The sequence below is a fragment of the Prionailurus bengalensis genome, chromosome F2 (assembly GCF_016509475.1).
Source record: "Prionailurus bengalensis isolate Pbe53 chromosome F2, Fcat_Pben_1.1_paternal_pri, whole genome shotgun sequence".
NCBI classification, from domain to species: domain Eukaryota; kingdom Metazoa; phylum Chordata; class Mammalia; order Carnivora; family Felidae; genus Prionailurus; species Prionailurus bengalensis.
In genome coordinates this window covers 75,874,308-75,899,188 of record NC_057353.1, presented here as the reverse complement: position 1 = coordinate 75,899,188, position 24,881 = coordinate 75,874,308, and the positions used below count along the sequence as shown (strand labels likewise).

Here is a 24,881-nt window from a genome sequence, read left to right as displayed (position 1 = left end):
CTATTAGCCACGTTTTTTTTCCTGGCGTCATCTTGGGAGCGCTTTCCTCCCCCCAGCAGCCTTCCCCAAGAGTTTGTGTCTCCGCATTGTATCTTGTCCGTTGGTTGCTACATTTATGTGCAGGGCTGGCTGTCGGCCGACCTGCATCATGGGAAGCAGGGACGTACGGAGCTGCCTCAGGCCGTCTCCCCTTTGGTTTCTCCCGTTTTCTCCAGCTTCTGCCTTATCACTGCACGGTTCCGACCTCACCTGCGTGATGCCCCATGCCAGCGCTTTCCGGGGCCCTACTGTCCGTCCGCCTGTGCGTCTGTCCTGCAGCCATGCACCCGCCCCGCGTGCGTCTCTGCCAAAGGGCTGTGTTCCTTCCACTTGTCATGACGTCCCGAAGAAGGGATTCTCGGGCAGGTTAGTTCAGGTCTGTGTGTGATTCCAAGACCGAAACCTCCTTCCCCTTCCCTCCTGTATCTCCTCTGGAATCCGGAACCGCATGCATTCAAGCGATCACGCGTCCTTTTATTCCTCACTTTGGTGTTGAAGTCTTTCTTCCCCCTCAGGCTGCTGCCAAGTGTCGCCGTGCGATGTCGGCCGCCGTTCCTTCTGTGGCTGCCGTCTCCGTTCTTCAGTGGGTTTAAGTGTCCTTTGAACCCACCCAGTTCACCCTCCCCAGTGGCGGCAGATGTTTAAAGCACAGATACGGGTTAGCCCTCCTCCCACATAAACTGTGGCTCACCGTTGCCTTCCTTCCTCGGTGGCAGGGGGGTGCTGTGGGTGAAATGTGGCCGCAAACGCGTTTCTCTCGGCTCTCCCATTGTCTTAAGATCTTTTAGATTAGGGCCGACCTTGGAGCATCTAAAGATTTCATGTAAAAAATTGGAATTCCCGGTCTCTTTCTGAACAGCCCAAAGATTTGATGACCTTGTCCTAAGACCTGACAGGGTGGCCCCAGCCGCAGCTGGGGCCTGTGCTCCGTCACCCGAGTCCTGCTTGGCGGCTTCCCTTGCCCACACCGCTAGACTGGCATCCGTGGGCACTGGAGTTTCCTGCGCTGCTCTCCCTGAAGGAGGGTCCCAGACCTCTCGGGGCCCTTCGGGCCCTCTGGAACCTAACTTTCACTCCCTCCACTGGTTTTATTTCCACCTCCCTGCTTCTCCATTGAGCTATAGCCACACAGCACGCACACTAAGCTAATGGTTTCCTGCTTGTCTTTGCTGTCTTTTGTTACAATGAGATGTTGCCATTTTTTTTTAATTTTTTTTAACATTTATTTATTTTTGAGACAGAGAGAGACAGAGCATGAACAGGGGAGGGTCAGAGAAAGAGGGAGACACAGAATCCGAAACAGGCTTCAGGCTCCAAGCTGTCAGCACAGAGCCCGACGCGGGGCTCGAACCCACGGACCGTGAGACCATGACCCGAGCCGAAGTCGGACGCCTAACCGACTGAGCCACCCAGGCGCCCCATGGGATGTCGCCATTTTTATTACCACACCCACTCCTTTGTTTCACACCCTTTTTGCGTGACCTGTTCCCCAACGTTCCCATCACTTCACAGACGCTTGTGTTTACAGTTAACGGAAGGGTTGGTTCCCCAGAAAGCCTTTCCTGACTTCTCGAGTGGATCCTACCATCCCTTCTCATTTCACTTGGCGCGCGGCTGACTGCCCCCCTCCCCCACCCCCGGCCCCCACCAGACTGCAGGGCATTTGAGGGCAGGGTCTGGGTCTGTGGCTTGCTGGTCTTCGTATCCCCCACGGACGGTACCTAGTAATTGTAGCTTGAATGATTTCTTCCTGGGCTATAAATCTTGGGAGACTCTATCTTCCTTAATGACTCTGAAGTCTAGTAGGCGTCATGCAAACAAGGTGAGGGGTCATGCCCGCTTTATCAACACTGTATCCCCAGTGCCTCGATGGTGGCCTGTGGCCTCAGTGCCGAATTTACTGAGTCAGGTGAGAGACTGAAGACTCAAAGACGATGTGTTGGAGAGGCCTGCGTAGCAGTGAGGACCCAAGTGTATAGATCACACACATATATTTCTTTTACTGTCGCGTAAAAAGGTTATGTGCGCGCTCCAATTCTATCACTGATATAAAAGGGTATTTTATACATCTCGGTATTATTTGACCTTCAGGTGATGAATCTGACCTTGAACTGGAAAGGAAGTATAAGGAGGATGATCGAGAAAAGACTCCAAGGAGGCCGCGGACACAGAGGACGGAGAAAGTCCAGAAGATCTCCTCGGGAAAGGAGGCCGGGCAGGTTTCCGGAGTGAAGAAGCCCATCATAAGTGTGGTTTTAACGGCGCACGAAGCTATTCCAGGTGAGCACAGCAAGCGGGACGGGGCCAGAGAGGAATGCTGTGCTGAGTCCATACTGGGCAGTCTCACTGCTTGGACCCCGTGGTCCCGGGCAGGGGCTGCTGCTGTCGCTGCCGCAGACACGGTCAGAGGAGCAGCGGCTACGGAGCGTGTCTTTCCTTTGCTCCCCTGGCCCAGTCCCTGTCCTGGGTGTGCCCCCCCCCCCCCCGCTCACTGTGTTGAGCGGTGCATCCCCCGTGTGAGACAGACCTCCCGAGACCAGAGGGACGCAGCCCGCTCCCGGGAACCCATGTTCTCCGGTTCCCTCCGCCTAACTTCTGTCCTGCATTTTAGTGTCTCCATCAAATGTTTTATAATGCTGGAGATTTCTGTCTGCATTTCCTTTCACATAAAGCAGCCTGTGGAGATATTATACTACCTTTTTTTAAAAAAGGCCTCTTTCAAGAAGGGATACTTCAGACAAAAAGCAGTATGATGTGATAGTAGGTTCTAAAGTATAATAATGGTTTTTTCCCTATCCATTTCGGGGGCTAGTTGTCAAATGTATTTTAAAATCGAGTGTAGGATTTTAAGAGCAGCTGCAGCCATTTAAACAGCCCTTTCCAGTGGAAATAGTAACTCCTTATTTAAGGTGAAAATGCCAGATAAGTGCCTCTTTACACTTCGATGCGGAGTACGATGATCATTAGGAAATAAAAACACTGGGCGAGAGGAACCTTCTGGAAACTCACCTCATCTGCGCCAGCCTGCTTCAGAGCAGTGTCAGTCTGGGAAGAGAAACCTCGGAGAGGGGTGGCTCCTGTTCTCAGCCGTCTCTAGACGAAGTTCCCACAGTAACGTCTTTAAAATTGGCGGTAGGCTTTCAAGATTTCTGCAAGGGGCGTAGAAGTGTGATGGATGTTTGCTGTTCTAGATCCAGGGATAGATTGGAGCCTTTTCTTCACTGCACTGGATACGTGCATGTGCGTGCGTCCACATACGTGTGACGTGTCCACTGCTGTGCAAGGTCTTTGATCATTTCGCATCACGGAATTGCACGAGCAGAGGGACCCTTGAGGTTTTCCACTCCAGACCCATCATTTGCTAGGGTGGAAACGGAGGCTGATGGTAAGGTCATGCCACGTTTGGGACTGGACCCTTGGCAGCTCGGATTACCTGTTCACGGCCGATGCCACTGCTCCATACTGTCTTGGTGCGGTTTTACGCTTATTTGCCTTTATACGGGACCTTATTTACCTTTATACGGGATTTACCTTATTTACTTTATACAGGACCGCTTACAGGTGGTCCTGTATAAAACCCGATAGGTAAACACATACGTATGTATGTCCCCGTCTTACATGTTTTTGTCTTTTTCATAGATCACAGGGAATTACCTCAGAAAGGTGTTCTGGTAGATTATTAGGAAACTTGCCCTTCCCACCCAACACACACACACGTTAAACGTGTGAACTGCAGGAAAACCAGTACCTGGTAAGGGTACTGTATACAGTGAGGAAACACTTCTGGGGCTCCACTCCCGTAAGGGGTGGGATCCGGGACCTCCGCGGTGCCCCTTCAACGTGTGGTGCCTTGTGCTTCATGTCAGGTGCCACCAAGATCGTTCCAGTGGAGGCCGGGCCCCCGGAGACGGGCATTGCAAACCCCGAGGCCACCCCGGCCGACCTGGCGCCTCGGAGAGGGTACCAGGAGTACGCCATCCAGCAGACGCCGTACGAGCAGCCCATGAAGTCCAGCAGGTAAAGTGTGTGTCCCGTGTGACCTCAGCCAGAGCTGGATTCTGGTGATGGCTGTGGGGGCTAGAGGGCCAGCATGTTAGCGTCCCAGGACTGTGTTTGCAGACTGGGTTGTAGAGGACATGGGTTCCTTGACGTAACCCAGGAGTTGGACTCTCCGTTACGGTGCCTGTGTGTTGACTGAGCCCGGGTTGCTTCTGGGAAATGCGTGGCACATCCACTTGCTCTAGGACCTGAGCACCGACTGGCTTAATGAAGGGGGAGCAGTTTACTTACGTCAGACGTATGTTTGACCTTAATAAAAAGAGGTGTAAGTAAGGCCTTACTTAGTACGTTTGCTGATTTTTATTTATTTATTAAAAAAAATTTTTTTTAAGGTTTTTATTTATTTTGAAAGTGAGAGAGAACATGTGCGCACATGTGCACAGGTCGGGGGGAGGGGCAGAGACTCCCAAGCATGCTCTGCACTCATGTGGGGCTTGAACTCACGAACCGTGAGATCATGACCTGAGCTGAAATCAAGAGTCAGACAATGGACTGAGCCACCGAGGCGCCCCACGTTTGCTGATTTTTAAAGTTGCACATATTATAATGAAAAAAAAAAATCTTTATTCCCTCCCCATTTTCAAAAGTAACACTTGTTGGGGCGCCTGGGTGGCTCAGTTGGTTAAGTGTCCGACTTTGGCCCAGGTCCTGATCTCACGGTTTGTGAGTTAGAGCCCCGTGTCGGGCTCTGTGCTGACAGCTCAGAGCCTGGAGCCTGCCTTGGATTCTGGGTCTCCCTCTCTCTCTGCCCCTCCCCGTGCTCACACTCTGTCTCTCTCTCAAAAATAAACATTAAAAATTTTTTTTTAATTAAAAAAAAGTAACACTTGTTATTTTCTTGTGGAAAGTTCCTTCACCCTGGATGATGTAGTTAATCAAAGTAACCCATCGTTCTTCTTCTAGAGGCAACTACTGTTGCCACTGTAATTTTTTCATGATATACTAAAACATAGTGCTTTAATTATGTTACTTTTTTCTAATACAAAATACCAAGTGCATTGTTATCAACTTTTTTTTTTTTAAACTTAACCACACCTTAGGGACACCTGGGTGGCTCAGTTTGTTAAATGTCTGACTTTGGCTCAGGTCATGATCTCGTGGTCCGTGAGTTCGAGCCCCGCATCAGGCTCTGGGCTGACAGGTCAGAGCCTGGAGGCTGCTTCTGATTCTGTGTCTCCCTCCCTCTCTGCCCCCCCCCCCCCACTCACACTTTGTCTTTCTCTCCCAAAATAAACATTAAAAAAGAAAAACACAAAACTTACCACACCTTAAAAAATGTTTTTGATACATAGTTTTAAAAAAGTATCTGCTGTTGAATAGGGTGCACTGTAGTTTGTGTAGCCAGGTTTTGCTTGATGGGCAATGCTGTGCTCAAGGGTCTCGGACCTTCGTCTTTCGGTTCTTCTTCACGACTTCCTGTGGGGTGAATTGCTAGCATTGAAATTGCTGTCTCAAATAGTAGAGAACTTATAACTGTAACCAACATTGAAAACCGTCCTCCACACACATTGGGTCAGTTGACAACCCTTAGTGAATGCCCAGGTGCCTTTTCTATACCCTCCCCAGGGTCTCGGTCTCACCACCTGTGATAGGTACCTGCTGGGGTGGGGGTGGGGGGTTAGCAAACTGCACCTGAGCTCTGCAAACATTTTTCCAGCCGAGACGAAAGACAAAGAAAATGCCAGTTGCCAGTGGGTTTCCTCTGTTTCTGGAAGAGGGGAAATGAGGCGTTCTTGAAGAGAGCATCGCTTTTAGTGCCAAACAGACCTGGGCTGGCTCTAGACTTTTCTTCCACGGTTCAGCTCGACAGATTAAACGCCCGTTATGTGCCAGGCACTGGGGATGAGAGAGAACAGGACAGACGCCCTGTTGCGTGGAGGAAGCCTTTGCTCTGTTGTATTTGACTCAAGTGGATGTGCCTCTGAGCCTCTGTTATTCCAGCCGTAAGATCGTCTAGTACAATCTGACTTAGTTTAGTGGTGAGAATAAATGATAAACCATATGAACATGGTGTCATGTGGGATGCTTCATTGATTCGTAGCCTCATTCCTCTGTGCTTGCAGCTGTGGGCAACTGAATTTATTGATGAAGTTGTAAAAATACTCATTCCTTTGGCAAAACTGTCATGGAATTAAGTTTGAAGAACATTCTGGTGTCAACTTAAGTTGATTTGTAGACCCTAGCTAATTATTTTCACACTCTTTCAAAATCTGCTGGGGAGGGGTTCAGCTAACTGGTCATCTAGTTAGCCAGCAAATCTATGCAATATTTAATCAACAGGTTTTGGCTGTATTTCAGCTGTCATGCATTCTAGTAGTATAACACAAATTACAAAATTGTTATGAAAGAGGCTTTTTTTTTTTTTTTTTGGCACGATGATGTTGCTTTGTAAAATATAGACACAAACTTCTAGGTTACACCAAGAGATCAGTTAGGTTTTCACACAAATATGACACTGGTGCTTGCTGTAGAAAATTTTTGAAGTCCAGAAAACTGTAAGAAAAAACATCATTTGTAATCACTCTACTGTACTATAACCACTGTTTATCTATATACATATCTATATATGTACATAGCTACATATGTATATACATAGATATGTATATACATAGATATACATATGTATACGTATCTATGTATATAGATACATAGATATGTATGTATATAGATACATAGATACACATATATATACATGTATATATATTTTTTTAATGTTTATTTTTGAGAGAGAGAGAGCGTGAGTGGGAGGGACAGAGAGAAAGGAAGACACAGAATCTGGAGCAGGCTCCAGGCTGAGCTGTCAGCAAGGAACCCGATGCGGGGCTCGAACTCACAAACTGTGAGATCATGACCTGGACTGAAGTCGGCTGCTTAACCGACTGAGCCACCCAGGCGCCCCACCACTGTTAATATTTTTAATGTGTTTCCTTCCAGCCTTTTTTTGGGCCCGTATGTTTTATAAAATGGAGTTTATATTTCATATGCAATTTTATATCTGGCTTTGAGACCTACTCACTGTACTTATTACTTTCCTCCGTTACTCACGTTATTCACAAATTATTTTGTGGTGACGGCGCTATAACGTCATGAGGATGTTCTGTAATCTCCTCAGCTCTTCACATCAAAGCGAATAAGACCTGGTAAAATGGCCCATCTGATTGTATCCTGTAAGACCTCACAGATGTTAGAAGAACTTGGCTACAGGGCCTTCCATGGCTGCCTCTTCTCTAGACTTGTCCTCTCGTGTGCTCCCTGTGGTCTCTGGGCCCCAGCAGGTGTTCCAGCCATCCGGGCCCTTTGTACTTCCTTGACCTCTCCTTGCAAATGCCTCTTCCTCATTTCGGATGCCTCCCCTTTCCCTGGTTTGGTTATCCTGTTCCCCCCTCAGCTCTCTGCTCAAGTGCCCAGTGCTCGGGACAGCCTGCCTGGAGTGGGTCCTGATCTGGGCTCATGGAGCATCCTGCCTTTTCCCATCACACCAGGGAGCCGTAGTCCTTATCTGCTCCTTTTCGTGGTTGTTAGTCTGGCCTGTCACCTCCTCCACAAAGTGAGCTGCAGGAGAGAATGAGTTGTGTTTGTTTTTGTCCCTCTTGTGTCCCCAGTGCCTGGAATACTTGTTTTGAATGAATGAATGAATGAATGAATGAATGAATGAATGAAAAAAACAGATGTGCTAAGAAACTAGTTCCCTATGTTGGGACCTTCAAGCAGCTTTTCACTGTGAGCACCTTTGTTCGAGTACCTTTTGTATTCTTTCCTTTGATTCCCAGAAGTGAATAACTTTCTAAAATGCACTGGTAAGAGTTTTTCTCTCCCAGCATGGGGAACATTTGGAGTGAAGTAATTTAAAAACAGTCATATGGACACTGCGGCCCTGTGTGTCAGTTCACAGTCCTAGTGAGTAAGGCTTGCGCTTGAGAGTCTGACGTAGGCTCCTTGGAATCTTCATCAGATTCATTCCCCTTGGCAGGAAACAGGGCACGGAGGGCTTTATCAGGTTTCTGTGTAATAATACAAAAAAAAAAAAAAGAGCCAAAGATTCTCCTAAGACCATTTAGATCTTGCATTAGAGGAGAAAGTACTATGATTTGTTTATTTAATTAACGTTTTGAATCTTGGGTTTCTTTCTCCAGTGTTCTTGATACCAATAAAATCTATCACCTTCTGGATTTCTTTGTCATTTGAGAAAGATCCAAATTAGTTTCCTGACATTAGCCTTGGGTTTAGCATGCAGGCAGAGTGCTAACTTTCACATTTGAATATTTTAATTACATTATGTGAATTGTACCCTCTGGTGTTTATGAACTACAATCGATTTAAATATTTTTAATTTAAAGACAAGGCAACCTATGTTGATCAAGCATAGTTGAATGGGTAGTTCCATATATACAGACTTCACAGTTCCTGTGGATACAGCTTAATGGGCTCTGGTCAAGAGCATTGAGTGAGATTATCAGTGTTTCCGAGGACCTTCATGGACAACCTCGACATACTGTCCAGCAGGAGTATAGGTACAGAGGAGAGGAGGCCTCACCTGCCTGTGTGTCATCTGTCAATTCCTGTCCCTGGTGCATGCTATAGTACTTTAGTGGCCGTCATTCACTGACTTCAGAAACAAGGCAGGGCTATTCCAACGGCACTGGAAGTCCCGTACAGGGGACTTTCTCTGTGTATACAATTACTTCGGGGAGGGGGACTGGTGTATGTGGTGTTTGCTGGCATTATAGAGGAGGAGGAGGAGGAACACGCAGGCTCTAGAGGCAGACAGTCTGCTTGGGGTCAAATCCTGGTGTCACCGCTTACTAACTGTATGATCTTGGGCACAGACTCAGTTTTGTCATCTGCAAAATGGGTGTAACAAGGCTAGAAATAAATATAGTTAGTGTAGGGTTGGGCAGTTCACACATCCTTAGTGATTATTAATAGCTGTTATTACCATCTCATACACATGGCCATATTGAAAGAGAAAGGATCCATGAGGCAGACCATGCTTTTATTCTCCGTCACACACACAAAATCTGACACAGCGCTTGAAACACACTGGCAGGTATTCATAAATGACAAGCATTGATAAATTATTCATGAGGTTAATAAACGGCAGTTGAACAGCAGCCCTCTTTTCCCCGTCTCAGCTCTAAATTAGCCGTCGTAAAGGAGGAGGGCGATGGAGACTGGAGCGTCATCTCTGTTACTGATGGAGTTGCGGGGGGCACGGCGTGGTGCTCATCAGCACGGGGCTTCCCGTTCCTGGGCACCTGCCTCACCTGCAGTCCTTGACCGCTGCTGGCCAGACCCACGCATGCCCACCTAGCTGAGCACTCACTGTACCACTTGCTGTTCACGGGCAGACCGTCCTTGCCAGAAGGGGAAAGTTGGAGCTCAGCTCATGAGGTCCAGGTGACCAGTCAGATAGGCCCGTTCACTTGCCCTGGGAGGACGTAGGGACGCGAGTCTTTCACTGACGGGTGGCAGCAAGGGACGAGCTGGTTGAATGAACAAGCAAGTCTGGCTGGTTGAAGCTGGTGGACAAACCCAAGCAGATTGTATCTGGTCTCACAGAGCCGACGGAGCTCGTTCCGTTAATGACGGGTCATGTAGCCAGAAGACGTACAGGTCAGCTTTGGAGCACAGCTGGTTGTTGTGTACGTTGTGAGTGACACATCCCTCTTCCCTCTTTCTCCTCTTGCCTCCCTCTTCTCGTTCTGCAAGCCTCAACTCAGACATCTCCTGTTTAGCAAGTTTCCCAACTACCTGAATCCAGGTTAGATGTCTCTTTCTCTCTCCTCCCCCCTCCCCCCCCCCCCCGGCCCCCCGCACATGTTCCCATGGACACTTGCCCCACTGTCGTGCAAGCATGTGCTCACCTGTCTCCCCTCCCCCAGACCGTGAGCTCCAGTCTCTGTACGCGCCTGGTCCATACTCGGCCCTCCGGTCGGTCCCGCTTGTTGCCGAATGAATGCCTCCGTCCAGCCTCAGGGCCGTTTGGGTCACTTTGAGCCTTTGTCCTTCGGTTCCCAAGAAGGAGTTCACGGTCCTTAGGGAGGTGCGGCGTCTCCAAGGGTAACGGTGCTGTCGTCTGTTTCCAGGCTAGGGCCCACCCAGCTCAAGATCTTCACCTGCGAGTACTGCAACAAGGTGTTCAAGTTCAAGCACTCGCTGCAGGCGCACCTGAGGATCCACACCAACGAGAAGCCGTACAAGTGCCCCCAGTGCAGCTACGCCAGCGCCATCAAGGCCAACCTGAACGTGCACCTGCGCAAGCACACGGGCGAGAAGTTCGCCTGCGACTACTGCGCCTTCACCTGCCTGAGCAAAGGGCACCTGAAGGTGCACGTGGAGCGCGTGCACAAGAAGGTCAAGCAGCACTGCCGCTTCTGCAAGAAGAAGTACTCCGACGTCAAGAACCTCATCAAGCACGTCCGGCACGCGCACGACCCGCAGGACCGGAAGGTGCAGGAGGCCCTGGACGAGCTCTGCCTGCTCACCAGGGAGGGCAAGCGGCAGCTGCTGTACGACTGCCACATCTGCGAGCGCAAGTTCAAGAACGAGCTGGACCGCGACCGCCACATGCTGGTGCACGGGGACAAGTGGCCCTTCGCCTGCGAGCTGTGCGGCCACGGGGCCACCAAGTACCAGGCGCTGGAGCTGCACGTGCGGAAGCACCCGTTTGTGTACGTGTGCGCGCTGTGCCTCAAGAAGTTCGTCAGCTCCATCCGGCTGCGCTCGCACATCAGGGAGGCGCACGGCGCGGCGCAGGAGGGCGGGCTCTTCACCAGCTCCATCAACCAGAGCTTCTGCCTCCTGGAGCCGGGCGGGGACATCCAGCAGGAAGCGCTGGGGGGCCAGCCGCAGCTGGCGGAGGAGGAGTTCGTGTTCCCGGGCGTGAATGCGCCCAAGGGGGCGGCCCGCCCCGCAGACGCTGGGCCCGAGGAGGGGGCCGACGAGGGGGCCGGGAAGGAGCCAGAGGCCGCTGCGCAGGAGCCCGCCCCGCCCGTGCACTTGGCCGTCCCCCAGGCCCAGGGGGCCGCCCTGCCACCCTGCGGGCTGGAAGCCGCCGCCGACGCCTCGGACCTTCCTTCGCAGGCGGTGGTCTCCGCGGAGTTTTTACTGAAAAATGATCCCTCCTCTGCTGAGGCTCGCACCGCCCCCGAGGAGACCTTGGACGCCCGGCGCGGAGCCTCCTCCCAGACTCAGGGTGAAGAAGTCCCATCACTGCCATCCAAGGCCGGAAGTGCGGGAGCGAACCTGGACGCGCGGGGGGCCGAGAGCCCCCCAGAGGCAGGGCAGAAAATGGCTGCCCTCCCGTCCGAGGGACCGGATCCTAGTAGGTGTCTCAGGTCAAACCCAGGCGAGGCCTCGGACCTTCCTCCGGTAGCAGGTGGAGGGGACGTGGCCCCGCCCCAGCCTGACTCTTGCAGTCCGGCCTCCGAGCACCGGGCCGGCATCAGTGCGTTCATGAAGATCCTGGACGGCTTACAGAAGAGAAGGATGAACACCGGCTTGTGCGAGAGGATCCGGAAGGTGTACGGGGACCTGGAGTGTGAATACTGCGGTAAGGAGGGCGGCGCTGGGCGAGCAGCTGGCTGAGCGCTCGTTCGCTACAGCCCCGCCCGTCCCCAGCCTGCTTTGGGTCACCTCGTGTTTGGCTTGAGCTCGTGTCTCTTTGCAAAGAACCACTCGTCAACGAGCTGTCCTTCATCATTTGTAGACAGTAGGAGGCGGCCACCTGTGTCACAGTTTAGCATATGGCGTATTTGTGGAGGTGGCCAGGATGGCCGGGCAGGTAGCCACGCTAGCTGGGGCAGGCACGCGCAGTGGTCTCTCTCACGGCTGCTGCCGGAACTTGAACCAAGAAGAATGGTTCTTTTGGCACGTGACAAGTTCAAAGTGTAGCTTGAGTCGTGGCCCTGTTCTCCCTGCAGCTCCTTGTAGAGAGCCCCGATTGGAGCCCTCGCAGCTGTCCGTGCAGGCACGGCCCCTGAGGCTCCCTGAGAGCTGGCGGTGCGGGTGGTGGGAGAGCCCAGCTCTGGCCCAGGTGTCCGCAGGGGTCAGAGACCCTGGTTTAGGCGAGTGCACAGTCAGCATCTGGTGCTGTAATTGGTCCTCAAGAAACATTTGTTTCTTCCTGTCCTAGCTCTGATGTCACGCAAACAGCGTAGCACCCTTAAAGTTTACAGCCTCCCGCCTCTAAAAAGCAATTTCCAGGCAGAAGTGAGGAAAGCGTGAAGGGTGACCCGGACAAGCGGGAGAGGGAGACAAATACAGTAGTAAAAAAATAATGACGAGAAAATCAAATTCAGTCTGAAAGAAACTTCCTTGTTCTCACGTGACGATATTTTTTAGGCAAACTTTTTTGGTACCAAGTGCACTTTGACATGCACGTGCGCACCCACACCCGGGAGCACCTGTATCACTGCTCCCAGTGCCATTATTCCTCCATCACCAAAAACTGCCTTAAACGCCACGTTATTCAGAAACACAGTAACGTCCTGCTGAAGTGTCCCACCGATGGCTGCAACTACTCAACTCCAGATAAATACAAGCTGCAGGCACATCTTAAAGTTCACACGGAACTGGTAAGTAGTAAGCCCGGGCAGCAGCTTGTCTGCCCCCGCTGCCCCCTGCTTTCTAACCTTTGTGCGCATGGGAAGGTGTCCCGCTTCCCCGTGAGCCCTGCACGCGAGCATCCTTCCCAGGAGGCTTCGCCCCGGGACCCCCTTCGCAGGCAGAGTCTCAGATACGTTGCAAAATGATGAGGCGGAACAGATTTGCTTTCTGGGCCCACTGTTCAGCATCAGAGAAAAGCTCCAGAAGGAAGAGCTACAGCGTGGAACTAAAGCAAGGCTTTCTTCTTCTTTTTTTTTTTTTTTTTTTTTAATTTTTTTTTTTTCAACATTTATTTATTTTTGGGACAGAGAGAGACAGAGCATGAACGGGGGAGGGGCCGAGAGAGAGGGAGACACAGAATCGGAAACAGGCTCCAGGCTCCGAGCCATCAGCCCAGAGCCCGACGCGGGGCTCGAACTCACGGACCGCGAGATCGTGACCTGGCTGAAGTCGGACGCTTAACCGACTGCGCCACCCAGGCGCCCCAAGCAAGGCTTTCTTAAGTGACATCGTAAAGAATCATCAGCAACAGAAGTGGCAGTAGGAAGGGCTGCCCCTGGCCGTTGAGAGGTTACATGCCGTGGTGCCCGTGGGGCGGGGGGCAGTATCTGGTTCACGGGGAGAGCGCAGTAAATGTCGATGACGCTGGTGTCCTCTTGTGTTACTTGTTGTCGACTCTCTGTGAGGGATTGTCTGTGAAGCGCTCTTATTTAAAAACAGAAAGGCGAGCATTTAAGCCAAGATGCTGTCCAGATTCATAATGGTGAAGTGTGTTTAATTCTTCGGTGGAAAGTGACGTAACACAACGAATGACTGTTTAGTTTTGCCAATTCTCATGTAACTCAAGGGGCTGACACCCGAGCGTGGTTTGAGCCTTGTTCACGTGATAAAGGAGGCACAGCTGGCCCCAGGCGTGGTTCCGCGTTAATGGCTTTCCTTTTTATATCATGGACGGCTTGGCTCAGAAGGAGGCTTCAGAAGCTGGGCCTGCTTCCACTCTGTTCGGGCACAAAGATCTCCCATGCTGTAGCAGTTGGTCACTAAGGGTGAAGTCAGGGTGCTGTAGGTATAGTGGGTGGGTCAGAGCCCAGGCTTTAGGGTTAGATGCCTGGCTTCCGACACCGTCTCCAGCACTCACACTGGCTGTGGGTATTGGGACAAGTCACTTGTCCTTTCTGAGATTTGGTAGCCTTTCTGTATAAAATACCTGTGAAAAAGTATATGTCCATTTAAAAAATAATTTTTTTAACGTTTATCCATTTTTGAGAGACAGAGAGGGACAGAGTGCGAGGTGGGGAGGGGCAGAGAGAGAGAGAGAGAGAGAGAGAGAGAGACACACAGAATCCGAAGCAGGCTCCAGGCTCCGAGCTGTCAGCACAGAGCCCGATGCGGGGCTTGAACTCATGAACCGCGAGATCGTGACCTGAGCTGAAGTTGGATGCTTAACTGACTGAGCCACCCGGGCGCCCCAGTGTATGTCCATTTTATACACACACACGCACACGCGTGCATACACGTACGTGCACAGACTGCACGTGTTAAACTCGCACGCGTATACGTGTGTGTATTACACACACCTGCAAATGCAGAGCACAGATGTACGCATGTGTTTGTGTATGTATATAGATCTCCTAGGGTTACTGGGAGGATAACGTGGAAAGTTCTGGAGCAAGAACCTGGAGCAGTGATTGTGCTGTTGACTGTGTGCTCGCTACTACATGTGACCTGGGACCTCTTAGCACATGTTCTCTGTCCCTCTTTCTGGATAGGGCATGAAGGCACGCCCTTCTGTTTCCTTCCAGAATAGCCGTCAGATTGGTGTTGATTCCTGTACCATCTTAGGGTGGAGAAAACCGGGGTGGCAGAAATCGTGGCTATGACTTTGCTAGAAACGCACATGAAGCCAGGAGCTGAGTGAGGGCGACGTGAGGACAGGGTGCTGGGGGCAGCCTTGGAGGGTAGCAGTGAAGACCAGGAACCAGACCGTGTGTTTTCAACTCTGGCTCCCCTATGTACCGTGCATCCGACTTCAGGATGAGTCATGTAACTGCCCCATGCCTCGGTTTACCCATCCTCAGGGGAAGGTGAAGTGAGAGAACATGCGTAAACGTTTTAGAACAATGCCTGACGTGGAGTAAGCACCACATGCCGTTGAGTGTTAACAATTGCTATTACTTACTGTAATTATCACGTTGGGTCTTGTTGCTCTGCCCTGAGAGACTTTGAAATGGAGGCTGAAGGTCGACCCCGAGGAGGAGGCTGGGAAAGAGCTCGGCAGTGTGTGCGGCCGCCTGTTTATCCTGTGCCCATTTTCCTTGCCTGTCGCGTGTGTCACAGGGACCCAGGTCCAGCCCAGGCTTTTCTTGCCTCTGGATGCTGGTACTCAGCCTTCTGGCCACATCCCTGGTCCTCAGGGTCAGCAGGGCCATGTCGGGAACATGTCCTGAGATCTTAAGCCCCAATATCACATGCTTTCCTTTATCTTGATAATCCTGCACTTAGAGAAGCTTCTCTTTGCAACTCCCTGTGGTTGCGACTCTTCCTTCTGAGAGGCTTCTCTCTCTACTGTGGACACCTGAGGCAGCTGGGGAAGTGGGTGCTGGGGAAGGGAAGGAACGGTTTCTGTTTTTGTCCTGTGGTCTGGACCCTCGAATCTTTACTCTCATACCTCTTCCGGGAGGTGGGATTCTTTCCTCCCCGGGGCGGATCAGGAGCCCTCTCTGCGGGGTCATTCGGTAGCTTGCCCCCATCACGCTGGCCGTCAGGGTGGGCGGAGCTCAGGCCCGCGTGCTTATCTGTGAGCCACGCTCCTGTCACTGCCCACGCTGCAAGGTGGGTCATGAACGGCAGCCACCTCCTTCTGAGGGGCCCCTGGGACACTTGCACACCGTTGGAAGGAACGTGGTGGGGGTACACTTTGTCCCATCAGAGCGGGGGCTGTGTTGATACTATCCGTGCTGTGTCTTGTGCCACAACAGCGAAACGTCCCTGAACGTTACTGCAAGAGAGGAGCGGGAGTAAGGGAGCGTGGCTCTGTTGACCTTATAAAAACAGCGTGTTCTCGTGATTCTCATGAACACTCGTGTTTTCTTAGACGTTGTTGATGTTTGATCTCATTCCCTCCCCCCAATATTTTCAGTTCTTCCATTTGAGACACTTTTTAAAAAATGTTTATTTGTTTAGAGAGAGAGTGTGCGAGCAGGGGTGGGGCAGAGAGAGAAGGGAGAGAGAGAATGCCAAGCAGGCTCCACGCCGTCAGCACAGAGCCAGACACGGGGCTCGATCCCACGAACCGTGAGTCGATGACCTGAGCTGAAGTCAAGAGCCAGATGCTCGACCAGCTAAGCCTCATGGGAGCCCCCATTTGAGACACTTTTGGAGGTAAATGTGCTACTGCTGCTCTGAAGCTCGCGACACAGGTCAGAGGCGCCGCAGTCTACGTGCCGGGCGCTGGGGCTTCGGTTGTGAGTGAGACCCGGGGTCTGTCTTCAAGGTGCTCTATGTTGCACGGGAGGACAAGCAAGGGGACAGTAATGGCGGTAGGGCAATGAGGGAGGGAAGCGAGGCGAACACAGAGCGCCCTCCTCCTCCCACTCCGCCCCAGCGAGGTCCCGGCCGAGGTAGAGGGCTGCCTGGAGGAGGGGTTCCGAGCTTGATGAGCAGGCTTTGGCCACGAGAGAGGCAAGCAGAGAGGCAGCACACGCCAAGGGGAAGCCTTCTGTATTCCCACCAGCATATTGACAGCGTTTCCCGTGAATCACTGGGACTATATTGCCGATGTAGTCAGATGGCATCATGTATGAAAACGGGCTCCAGTATCTTGATTTTAGATACCATTTGTCTTTTGAGCCTGTGAATTATTTCTGTAATGAGGCCAACGTTGCCCTGGTGGGGAGATCTTCCATTAGCTTGCACTGCTTCCTTGCCTTCCCCAAGCCCTAGGCAGCCACTAATCTGCTTTCGATGTTTGTGGCTCGGCCTGGCTGGCACTTTGCATATATATAAACATACGTGCTTTCTCAGGGTCGCGGTGAGGGTCCCACAAGATAGCACAAGTGAGCTTCGTGATGTAAAGGTGCCGAGCCAAGGACTCTGGTCAGGGAAGGGTCTACCTGAGTTGGGAGAGTGGTGTTGTGTGACCTCACCTCGGCCTGGGGCTTGGTTCCCTTACCTGTGACCCAGGGAGATGGGCCAGGTGTGTCAAGAGTCTGGTTGGGCTTTTGCATTTGACCCAACACTTATGCATTTTCAACACAGATTCCCATGCGGTGCAAAATTAAGGAGATTTCAGATTGACCCCCTGCCCCCGCAAATGGGCCTCCATCCGGGTCCATCCCAGTTGTAGTAGGAGTCTGGGATAATTTGGCTGAGTTCCTATTTCTGTGACTCTCCACCATTTCTTTTTTTTTCTTTCTTCATTTTTTTTAATGTTTATTCATTTTTCGAAAGACAGAGACAGAGTGAGAGTGGGGGAGGGGCAGAGAGAGAGGGAGACACAGAATCCGAAGCAGGCTGCAGGCTCCGAACTGACAGCTCAGAGCCCAACGCGGGGTGGAGCCCACGAACCTCGAGATCATGACCTGAGCCCTGAGCCGAAGTTGAACGCTCCGCCGACTGGGCCACCCGGCCGCCCCTACTCTCCACTATTTCTTAGCTCTCCTTGCAGACCCTCCTTCTCTTGAGCAACCAGATGGTGTGACTTAGCATCCAGGATGTATTGGCATCCAGGTCGTGTGGAGAGCCAGTCAGGGGAGGCAGTTAATGATGCTGCCGGAGCAAGCCCACTTTTTACGGCACTGTGCAGACTTTGTGCAGGGGAGACTTAGGAGAACCCGGTGGTGATGAAGTGCCACGGCTTTGGGTTGTGACGTGCTGTAGTTCAGACCTCGTATCCACCCCTGTGATCTGGGGCGTTTGCCGAGCCAGCTGTATCGTGAAAATTAGGTACCATCTCCTGCCCCTTGGGGTTGTGGCGAGTAAATTAGAAAATATATGTAGGGGTGCTGGGTGGCTCTTGATTTCGGCACAGGTCACGATCTCACAGTTCGTGAGTTCAAGCCCCGCATCAGTCTCTGCACTGTGACAGTGTAGAGCCTGCTTGGGATTCTCACTCTCTCTCTTTCCCTCTCTCTCTGCCCCTCCCATGGCTCTCTCTCTCTCAAAATAAATAAACTTGAAAAAGTATTTATGTATGTAGAACACTCAGGTCAGTTTTTTCAGTCCCTAGGTCATGGTCCATTTGGATAGTTGTGAAATCAGTGGATTTCAACTAGTAAGTGGAGCACAACTAGTGAGCATATCTTAAGAATGAAGTTTGGTAGAATAAAATAGAAATCACCAGTCTTAGTCACCCTGACCCAGGGTTAAGTTTTGTTTTCTGAGGCCTTTGTTTCCACGTTGCCAAACGGGTGGCCCCCCGTGGGTCCCAGGAAAGAAGTTGGTAAGTTGCTGACCCAGCTGTTGTAACTCATGACACCCTGAATCAGAATCACATGGGGTGAGAGGTCGCCGGGCTCTTGCCCCCACTGTAATTTGAGGGGGACCTGGGAATCTGTGCCTTCAGTCCCTCCTGATGGACACGTTTGAAATGGCAGGAAACAGAGCAGATGGTGACTGCTCAGAATATGTCAGTCTCTTCCCTTTATCTCCAGCTTGGGCGCTCTCCAAGAATGCCTCACAGGTATCCAGCCGATCTGAGGGCGCTGTGGCAGCCACACGCCCACCCGCCCGCCCTTGGGAACTGGCACGTTTTGGTGTCACGTGCTGACTCTGCCCCTCGCAAGGCTGTGGCTTCGCTTCCGAACTTCTCTGAGAGTTCGCTTCTGCGAAGCGCACCAGGCTTGCTGTGGGGACTCGGGGATGACGGATGTGAGGGCTGCGGCACGGGTCCGGGTGTCCAGGGGAGAGGCGGGTCTGAGCTAGCTCGTCCTTCCCAGTAGCAGGAGGAGGAGAGCGGTAGTATTGGGCCGGTGGAGGACGCATCCGTCCATCCATCCAGGGCGTGGTGGTCTCTTGGCACATGTTTGAAATGAGTGCTTGGCCGGTCTTTGAAAAGTGCTTGGTCTGTTTTTGGCTACAAGGGTACACATGTTTAAAACATCTTGCATGTACTTGCTGGAGGTAAGGTAAAATAATATCTTGTCAAGAAAACACAGAGAAAGTAGAGGAACCCACCCTCTGGATCTTTCTGGAAATAAATGGATTTATCATTTTTTTTTTTTTTTTTAGTGGAGGAAATATTATTGAACTAAAGTGATTGGATATGAGGTTTTCCTTTTCCAAGGGCCGGGAGCCAGATGGACTTTTCCTCTGTGATCGCGGACCGTTTGTTTCTGTGTCGCCGTGTTTGGGCATTTATCCGCAGCCCTGGGGACCTAGGGCTGGCAGAGCTTCCTGGGTGGAAAACGCAGCTTCCGTGAGCAAGGCCAGTGTGCAGAATTGGAGGGCATGGCCTGGCACAACAGAACTGCTTTCAGCGGACAGGGTGATCCTGGAGTCAAACTTCTAAATGGAGCACGTTTGGGGCTTTTATCTAGCTTGTTCAAATCAGTCCCCATTTCAGGGTCACCTTTTCTGCCTTTGTCATACCTTCTGCCTCTGTGTGTTGGCAGTTCTCAGTGGCTCACGGGCCCCTTGAGGCCAGGGCCAGTGCCTCACACCTCTGTCCTCCACGCAAGGCCTGGCACGTAACAGGGGCCCTTGGAACGTCTGAGGAATGAACGAGTGAGTCCATGGAGGACAGCAGATCCCATAACCATAGCCTTTTATTCCTGAGAAATTGGTCAGAGTGCAGTCTCCCACCTTATTTTTTGAACTTGATATCAAATATTTTATTTTAGTTTTTGTTCTTTTTTTTAAAGCTTATTTATTTATTTTGAGAGAGAGAAAGAGAGAATCCCAAGTAGGGCTCCACCCACAAACCCTGAGATCATGACCTGAGCTGAAATCAAGTCGGGCACGTAACCGACTGAACCACCCAGGCGTCCCGATGTCAGATATTTTATAGGAGTGGTAGTTATGCGATAGTGAATTCCCTTGGTGGCAGGGGCAGGTTTGCTGTTCTCCACCCACTGCTAGTTTCAGACTTGAGAACTGCCCAGTTGCTCTGGGGGCCAGGGCACCTGCTGTAGAGCTGTTGACCAAGGTGAAGTTCACCCAGGCAGAGAGCCAGGGCCTGAGCCTACGCCCAAGCCCTGGGGCTACTCCTGCGCCCCACACTGTGGCCACAGACTCTAGCTGATGCCTTTCCTCTTTCAAAGGGTCCTGTGTTGCTTTGAAGGCCGTTTCCACCAGAGCAAACAAACTCCGAGGTCTGGGCTCCTTGACCGTCATTATTACCGCATGGGCCTCTCCCTCTCCGCCTCTGCCGGGAACTCTTTTAACAACCGCTCTTTTTAAGTTTGCTGTGTCAGTTTGGGTTTTCATCTCCGGCGCGGAACTGAGGTCGAAAAAAGAAATAAATGAGTCCTAAGAGTGCGCCCTCCTCCCAGCACCCTTTCCCACCGCCTGTGTCCTTCTGACAATCTTCAAAGACATCAAGAAATGAGGGGCCCTGATAAGCTCTAAGATAAATTGCTTTCAGACTATCAGAGATTAAAAGAAAAAAAAAATCAAATAGCAAGGACTCAGGGGAGATCACTGTAAACTCCTTCAAAGCCCTTCTGAACGCCTCTATCATCTCTGCTGATGAGGGCACTGGGGGCAGCTGACAGGCCTCCTCCAGGACGTGCACTAGGCCCAGTGGCGTCTTTCCAAACGGTCTGTGAGCACGAGTTCCTGTGTGTAGACCCAGGGGGTGATGGAGTGACCTGGAAGGGTCAAGGGCAGAGGAGGACAGTGACAGAAACATCCCGAGCAGCCCTGAGCCCACGATGTAGCCTGCGTGGAAGTCTGTGGCATTGGCTGCGTGCAAAGCTCAGGGCAGCTTCCCTAGAGCTGCCTGGACCCCTGGGACCCCTGAGCTTGGCAGACATTACTTGGAACCCAGGTGTTTTGTGGGAAGTGCATCCAGACCTTTTGGTGGTTCAGGGGGACTTTATTAGGTTTTGTTTTTGTTTTTAAATACCCTTCTCCTGAGTGTGCTCTGGGGAGTACCACCCTCAGGAGAGGTTCTGCAATGGCAGCAACTAAACCACAAAGGAATTTGGGAGGGTGCTGGCTCAGTTCCCTCTTGGAGACTCCCAGGCTGCGTTAGCCCCCAAGAAGGTCTGGTGTCTGAGGCTGAGTTGCATTGATAGCAATGCTGCAGCCACAGCAGCAGAGTCTTTCAGATTTATTGAGTGCTCACCATAGGCCAGGCTCTGTTCTAAGCACTCTATGTGTGTTGCCTCAAACTTTATTGTTTAGAACAGTTTTAGGTTCACTGCAAATTGAGCGGAAAGTGCAGAGATTTCTCTGTCCCCAAACGTGCACTACCTTCCCCACGATTGACATCCCATACCACAGTGGTACCTTTGTGGTAATCAGTGAACGGGCATTGACACACTAGTCACACCCAGAGTCTGCAGTTAATTACATTAAGGCTCCCTCTTGGTGCTGTACATTCGGAGGGTTTGGACAAATGGATCATGACGTGTGTCCACCATGCAGAGTAGTTTCACTCACCTAAAATTCTCCTTGCCCGCCTGTTCATCCCTCCCTTCCCCCTGCATTCTGGCCACTGTGGACCCTTTGACTTTCTCCATCGTTCTTTTTCCAGAATGTCATACAGTTGGAATCCTATAGCATGTGGCCTTTCACACTGCCTTCTTTCACTTAGTTACACGCATTTAACTTTCTTCCCCATCTTTTCATGGCGTGAAGGCTCATTTCTTTTTAGTCCTGAGTGTATTCCATTGTTTGGTTGTACCACAGTGTATCTGTTTGTCAGTATTATGGATTTGGGCCATTCTAACAGGTCTATAGTAGTATCTCATTCTTGCTTTAATTTGCATTTCCTGATGACATACGATGTGGAGCGTCTTCTCATTTACTTACTTTGGTGAGCTGTCTAGGTCTTTGGCTTGTTTAAAATTTTTTTTTTATTGTTGACTTTTAAGAGTTCTTTGCATATTTTGGCTAAGAGTCCTTTATCAGATATATCTTTGGCAAATATTTTCTCTCATTCTGTGACTTTTTTTTTCTTCTCTTGACACCATCTTTCATAGAGCAGAAAATTTAATTTTAATGAAGCCCAGTTTATCGATTCAGTCTTTCATGGATTGTGCCTTTTGTTGTATCTAACAAGTCGTTATCATATTCAAGGCCATCTAGGTTTTCTTTTTTTTTTTCTTTAAAAAAATTTTTTTTTAATGTTTATTTGTTATTGAGAGACAGAGAGACACAGAGTGTGAGCAGGGGAGGGGCAGAGAGAGAGGGAGACACAGAATCCGAAGCAGGCTCCAGGCTCTGAGCTGTCAGCACAGAGTCTGACACGGGGCTTGAACTCACAAACTGTGAGATCATGACCTGAGTCACCCAGGCACCCAGGCGCCCCCAACTAGGTTTGCTTGTATGCATTCTAGGAGTTTTATAGTTCGTGTTTTACATTTAGGTCTGTGATCCACAACGAGTTAATATTTGTGGAAGACTGTAAGATGTGTGTCTGTCATTTTGGCTGTCCCGTTGTTCTGGCATCATTTGTTGAGAAAACTGGCCTTGCTCACTTGTATAGTATTTGCTGCTGTGTCAAAGATCAGTTGACTGGGCTCTATTCTCTTTCACTGATCTGCTGTCTATTTTTTTTTTTTTTTTTTTTACCAGTGCCACACTGTCTTCATCATTGTTGCTTTATGATAAATCATGAAGTTGAGTAGTGTCAATCTTCCAACTTTGTTTTTCTCCTCCAATATTGTGTTGGCTATTCTGTTTTTGTTTTTGCCTCTCTGTATAAGCTTTACAGGCAATTTGTCCATAACCATAGAATAACTTGCTGGGATTTTGGTTGGGGATGCATTGAATCTATATATAGAGCCAGTTGTGAAGAACTGACATCTTAACCATATCGAGTCTTCCTGTCCATGAACATGGGATAGCTTTCTACTTTTTTTTTTCTTTAATTTCTTTCATCAGCATTTTGTAGTTTTTCTCATATAGATCTTGTACATATTTTGTTACATTTATACCTAAGCATTTCAGTTGTGCGTGGTGCTCATATAAATGGTATCATTTTTAATTCCAGATTCCACTTATTCATTGCTGGTATATAGAATAGCAATTGACTTTTGTGCATTAACTTTTTATCTTGTAACCTTGCTGTAATGATCGCTTATTAGTTCCAGGAGTTGTTGTTGTCTTTTTTTTTATCTATTCTTCCAGACTTTCTACATAGATGATTATGTCATCTGCAAACAAAGACAGTTTTATCTCTTTTTTCCTGACGTGTATGTCTTTATTTCCTTTTCTTGCCTTATTGCTTTAGCTAGGACTTCAGTACAGTGTTGAAAGGAGTATTGGAAGATGACATTGTTGCCTTAATCTAATCTAATCATAGTGGGAAGGCATCCAGTTCCACTCACTGTTAAGTATGATGTTAGCTGTAAGTGTTTTATAGATAATCTTTGTCTAAAGTTGAGGAAGTTCCTCCCTCTTCCTAGTTTACTGAGATTGTTTGTCATGAATGGATGTTGCATTTTATGAAATTCTTTTTCTGCTACTATTGATATGAGCATGTGATTTTTATTTCTTAGCCTGTTGGTGTGATAGATTATATTATTTGATTTTAGAATGTTGAGTCAGCCTTGCCTACCAGGGATAAATCCCACTTGGTTGTGGTGTATAGTTCTTTTGTTGTTGTTTTTAAAGTTTATGTATTTTGAGAGAGAATGAGGGAGAGCATGAGCAGGGGAGGGGCAGAGAGAGAGGAAGAGAGAGAATCCCAGGAAGGCTTTATGCTGTCAGTGCAGAACCTGATGTGAGGCTTGAACTCATAAACTAGGAGATCATGACCTGAGCTGAAATCAGAGAGTCAGATGCTTAACTGACTGAGCTACCTGGGCTCCCCATCCCATTTGGGGTATACAGATCTTATTATACATTGTTGGGTTTGATGTGCTAAGGTTTGGTGAGGATTTTTGCCTCTCTGTTCATGAGAGATATTGGTCTGTAATTTACTTTTCTTACAATGTTTTTGTCTATTTTTGCTATTAGGGTAATGCTGGCCTCATAGAATGAGTTAGGAAGTAATTCCTCGCTTCTGTTTTCTAAAAGAGATTGTAGAGAACTGGTATAATTTGTGCCTTATGTGTTTGGTAGACACATCTAGTCTTGATGCTTTTTCTGTTGGAAAATTATTAATTATTGATTCAGTTTCTTCAGTAGAGATAGGCCTATTATGATTATTTCTTTTGGGATGAATTTTGGCAGATTGTGTCTTTTAAGGAATTGGTTTGTTTCATCCAGGTTGCCAAATTTGTGGGCATAAAATTGTTTATGGTATCCCTTTACTGCCTTTGTAATGTTCGTGGGATCTGTAGTATGTCCCCTTTTTCATTTCTGATGTTAGTGGCTTCTGCCCTCCCTTTTGCCTAGTTAGACTGGCTAGAGGCTTAATGATTTTATTGATCTTTTCAAAGAACCAACTTTTGGTCTTGTTGATTTTTCTCTATTGATTTCCTGTTTTTAATTTAATTGGTTTCTGCTCTGATTTTTCATATTTTTTTCTTATGCTTAACCTGGGTTTAATTTAGTCATCTTTTCTACTTTCCTAAGGTGGAAGTTTAAATGATTGATTTTAGATCTTCTTTTCTAATATTATGCATTCAGTGCTATGTAGATTTCCCTCCAAGTACAGCTTTCATTGCTTTCCATATATTTTGAGAAGTTGTGTTCTCATTTTTATTTAGTTTAAAATATTAAAAAAATTTTTTTCTTGCGATTTCTTCTTTAACTCGTGTTATTAAAAGTATATTATTTAATATGTACATATTTTGATATAGTCTTAGCTGTCTTTATTGATTACTAGTTTAACCCATTCTGAGCAAACACCATATGGTTTCTGTTCTTTTGAATTTGTTGAGGGCTGTTTTATGGTCTAGAATGTGGTCTGTTTTGGTGATCGTTCTATGTGACCTTGAGAAGAACGTGTATTCTGCTGTTGTTAAATAAAGTAGTCTATGGATGTCAGTTTACCCAGTTGATTGATTGAATTCAACTGTGTTGTTGAGTCCAGCCATGTCCTCACTGACTTTCTGCCTGCT

The 24,881-nt window shown here is 49.3% G+C and overlaps 1 protein-coding gene across 1 annotated transcript in view; it reads left to right on the top strand.

Moving 5' to 3' along the window:
- The window catches only part of ZFAT (zinc finger and AT-hook domain containing), a 191,092-nt gene that overhangs the window by 67,259 nt on the left and 98,952 nt on the right, over positions 1 to 24,881 (top strand). The window contains exons 4-7 of the mRNA XM_043601834.1: positions 2,131 to 2,319; positions 3,906 to 4,056; positions 10,185 to 11,650; positions 12,442 to 12,674. Coding sequence (XP_043457769.1) covers positions 2,131 to 2,319; positions 3,906 to 4,056; positions 10,185 to 11,650; positions 12,442 to 12,674 — 2,039 coding nt within the window. The remainder of the gene's footprint in view (positions 1 to 2,130; positions 2,320 to 3,905; positions 4,057 to 10,184; positions 11,651 to 12,441; positions 12,675 to 24,881) is intronic.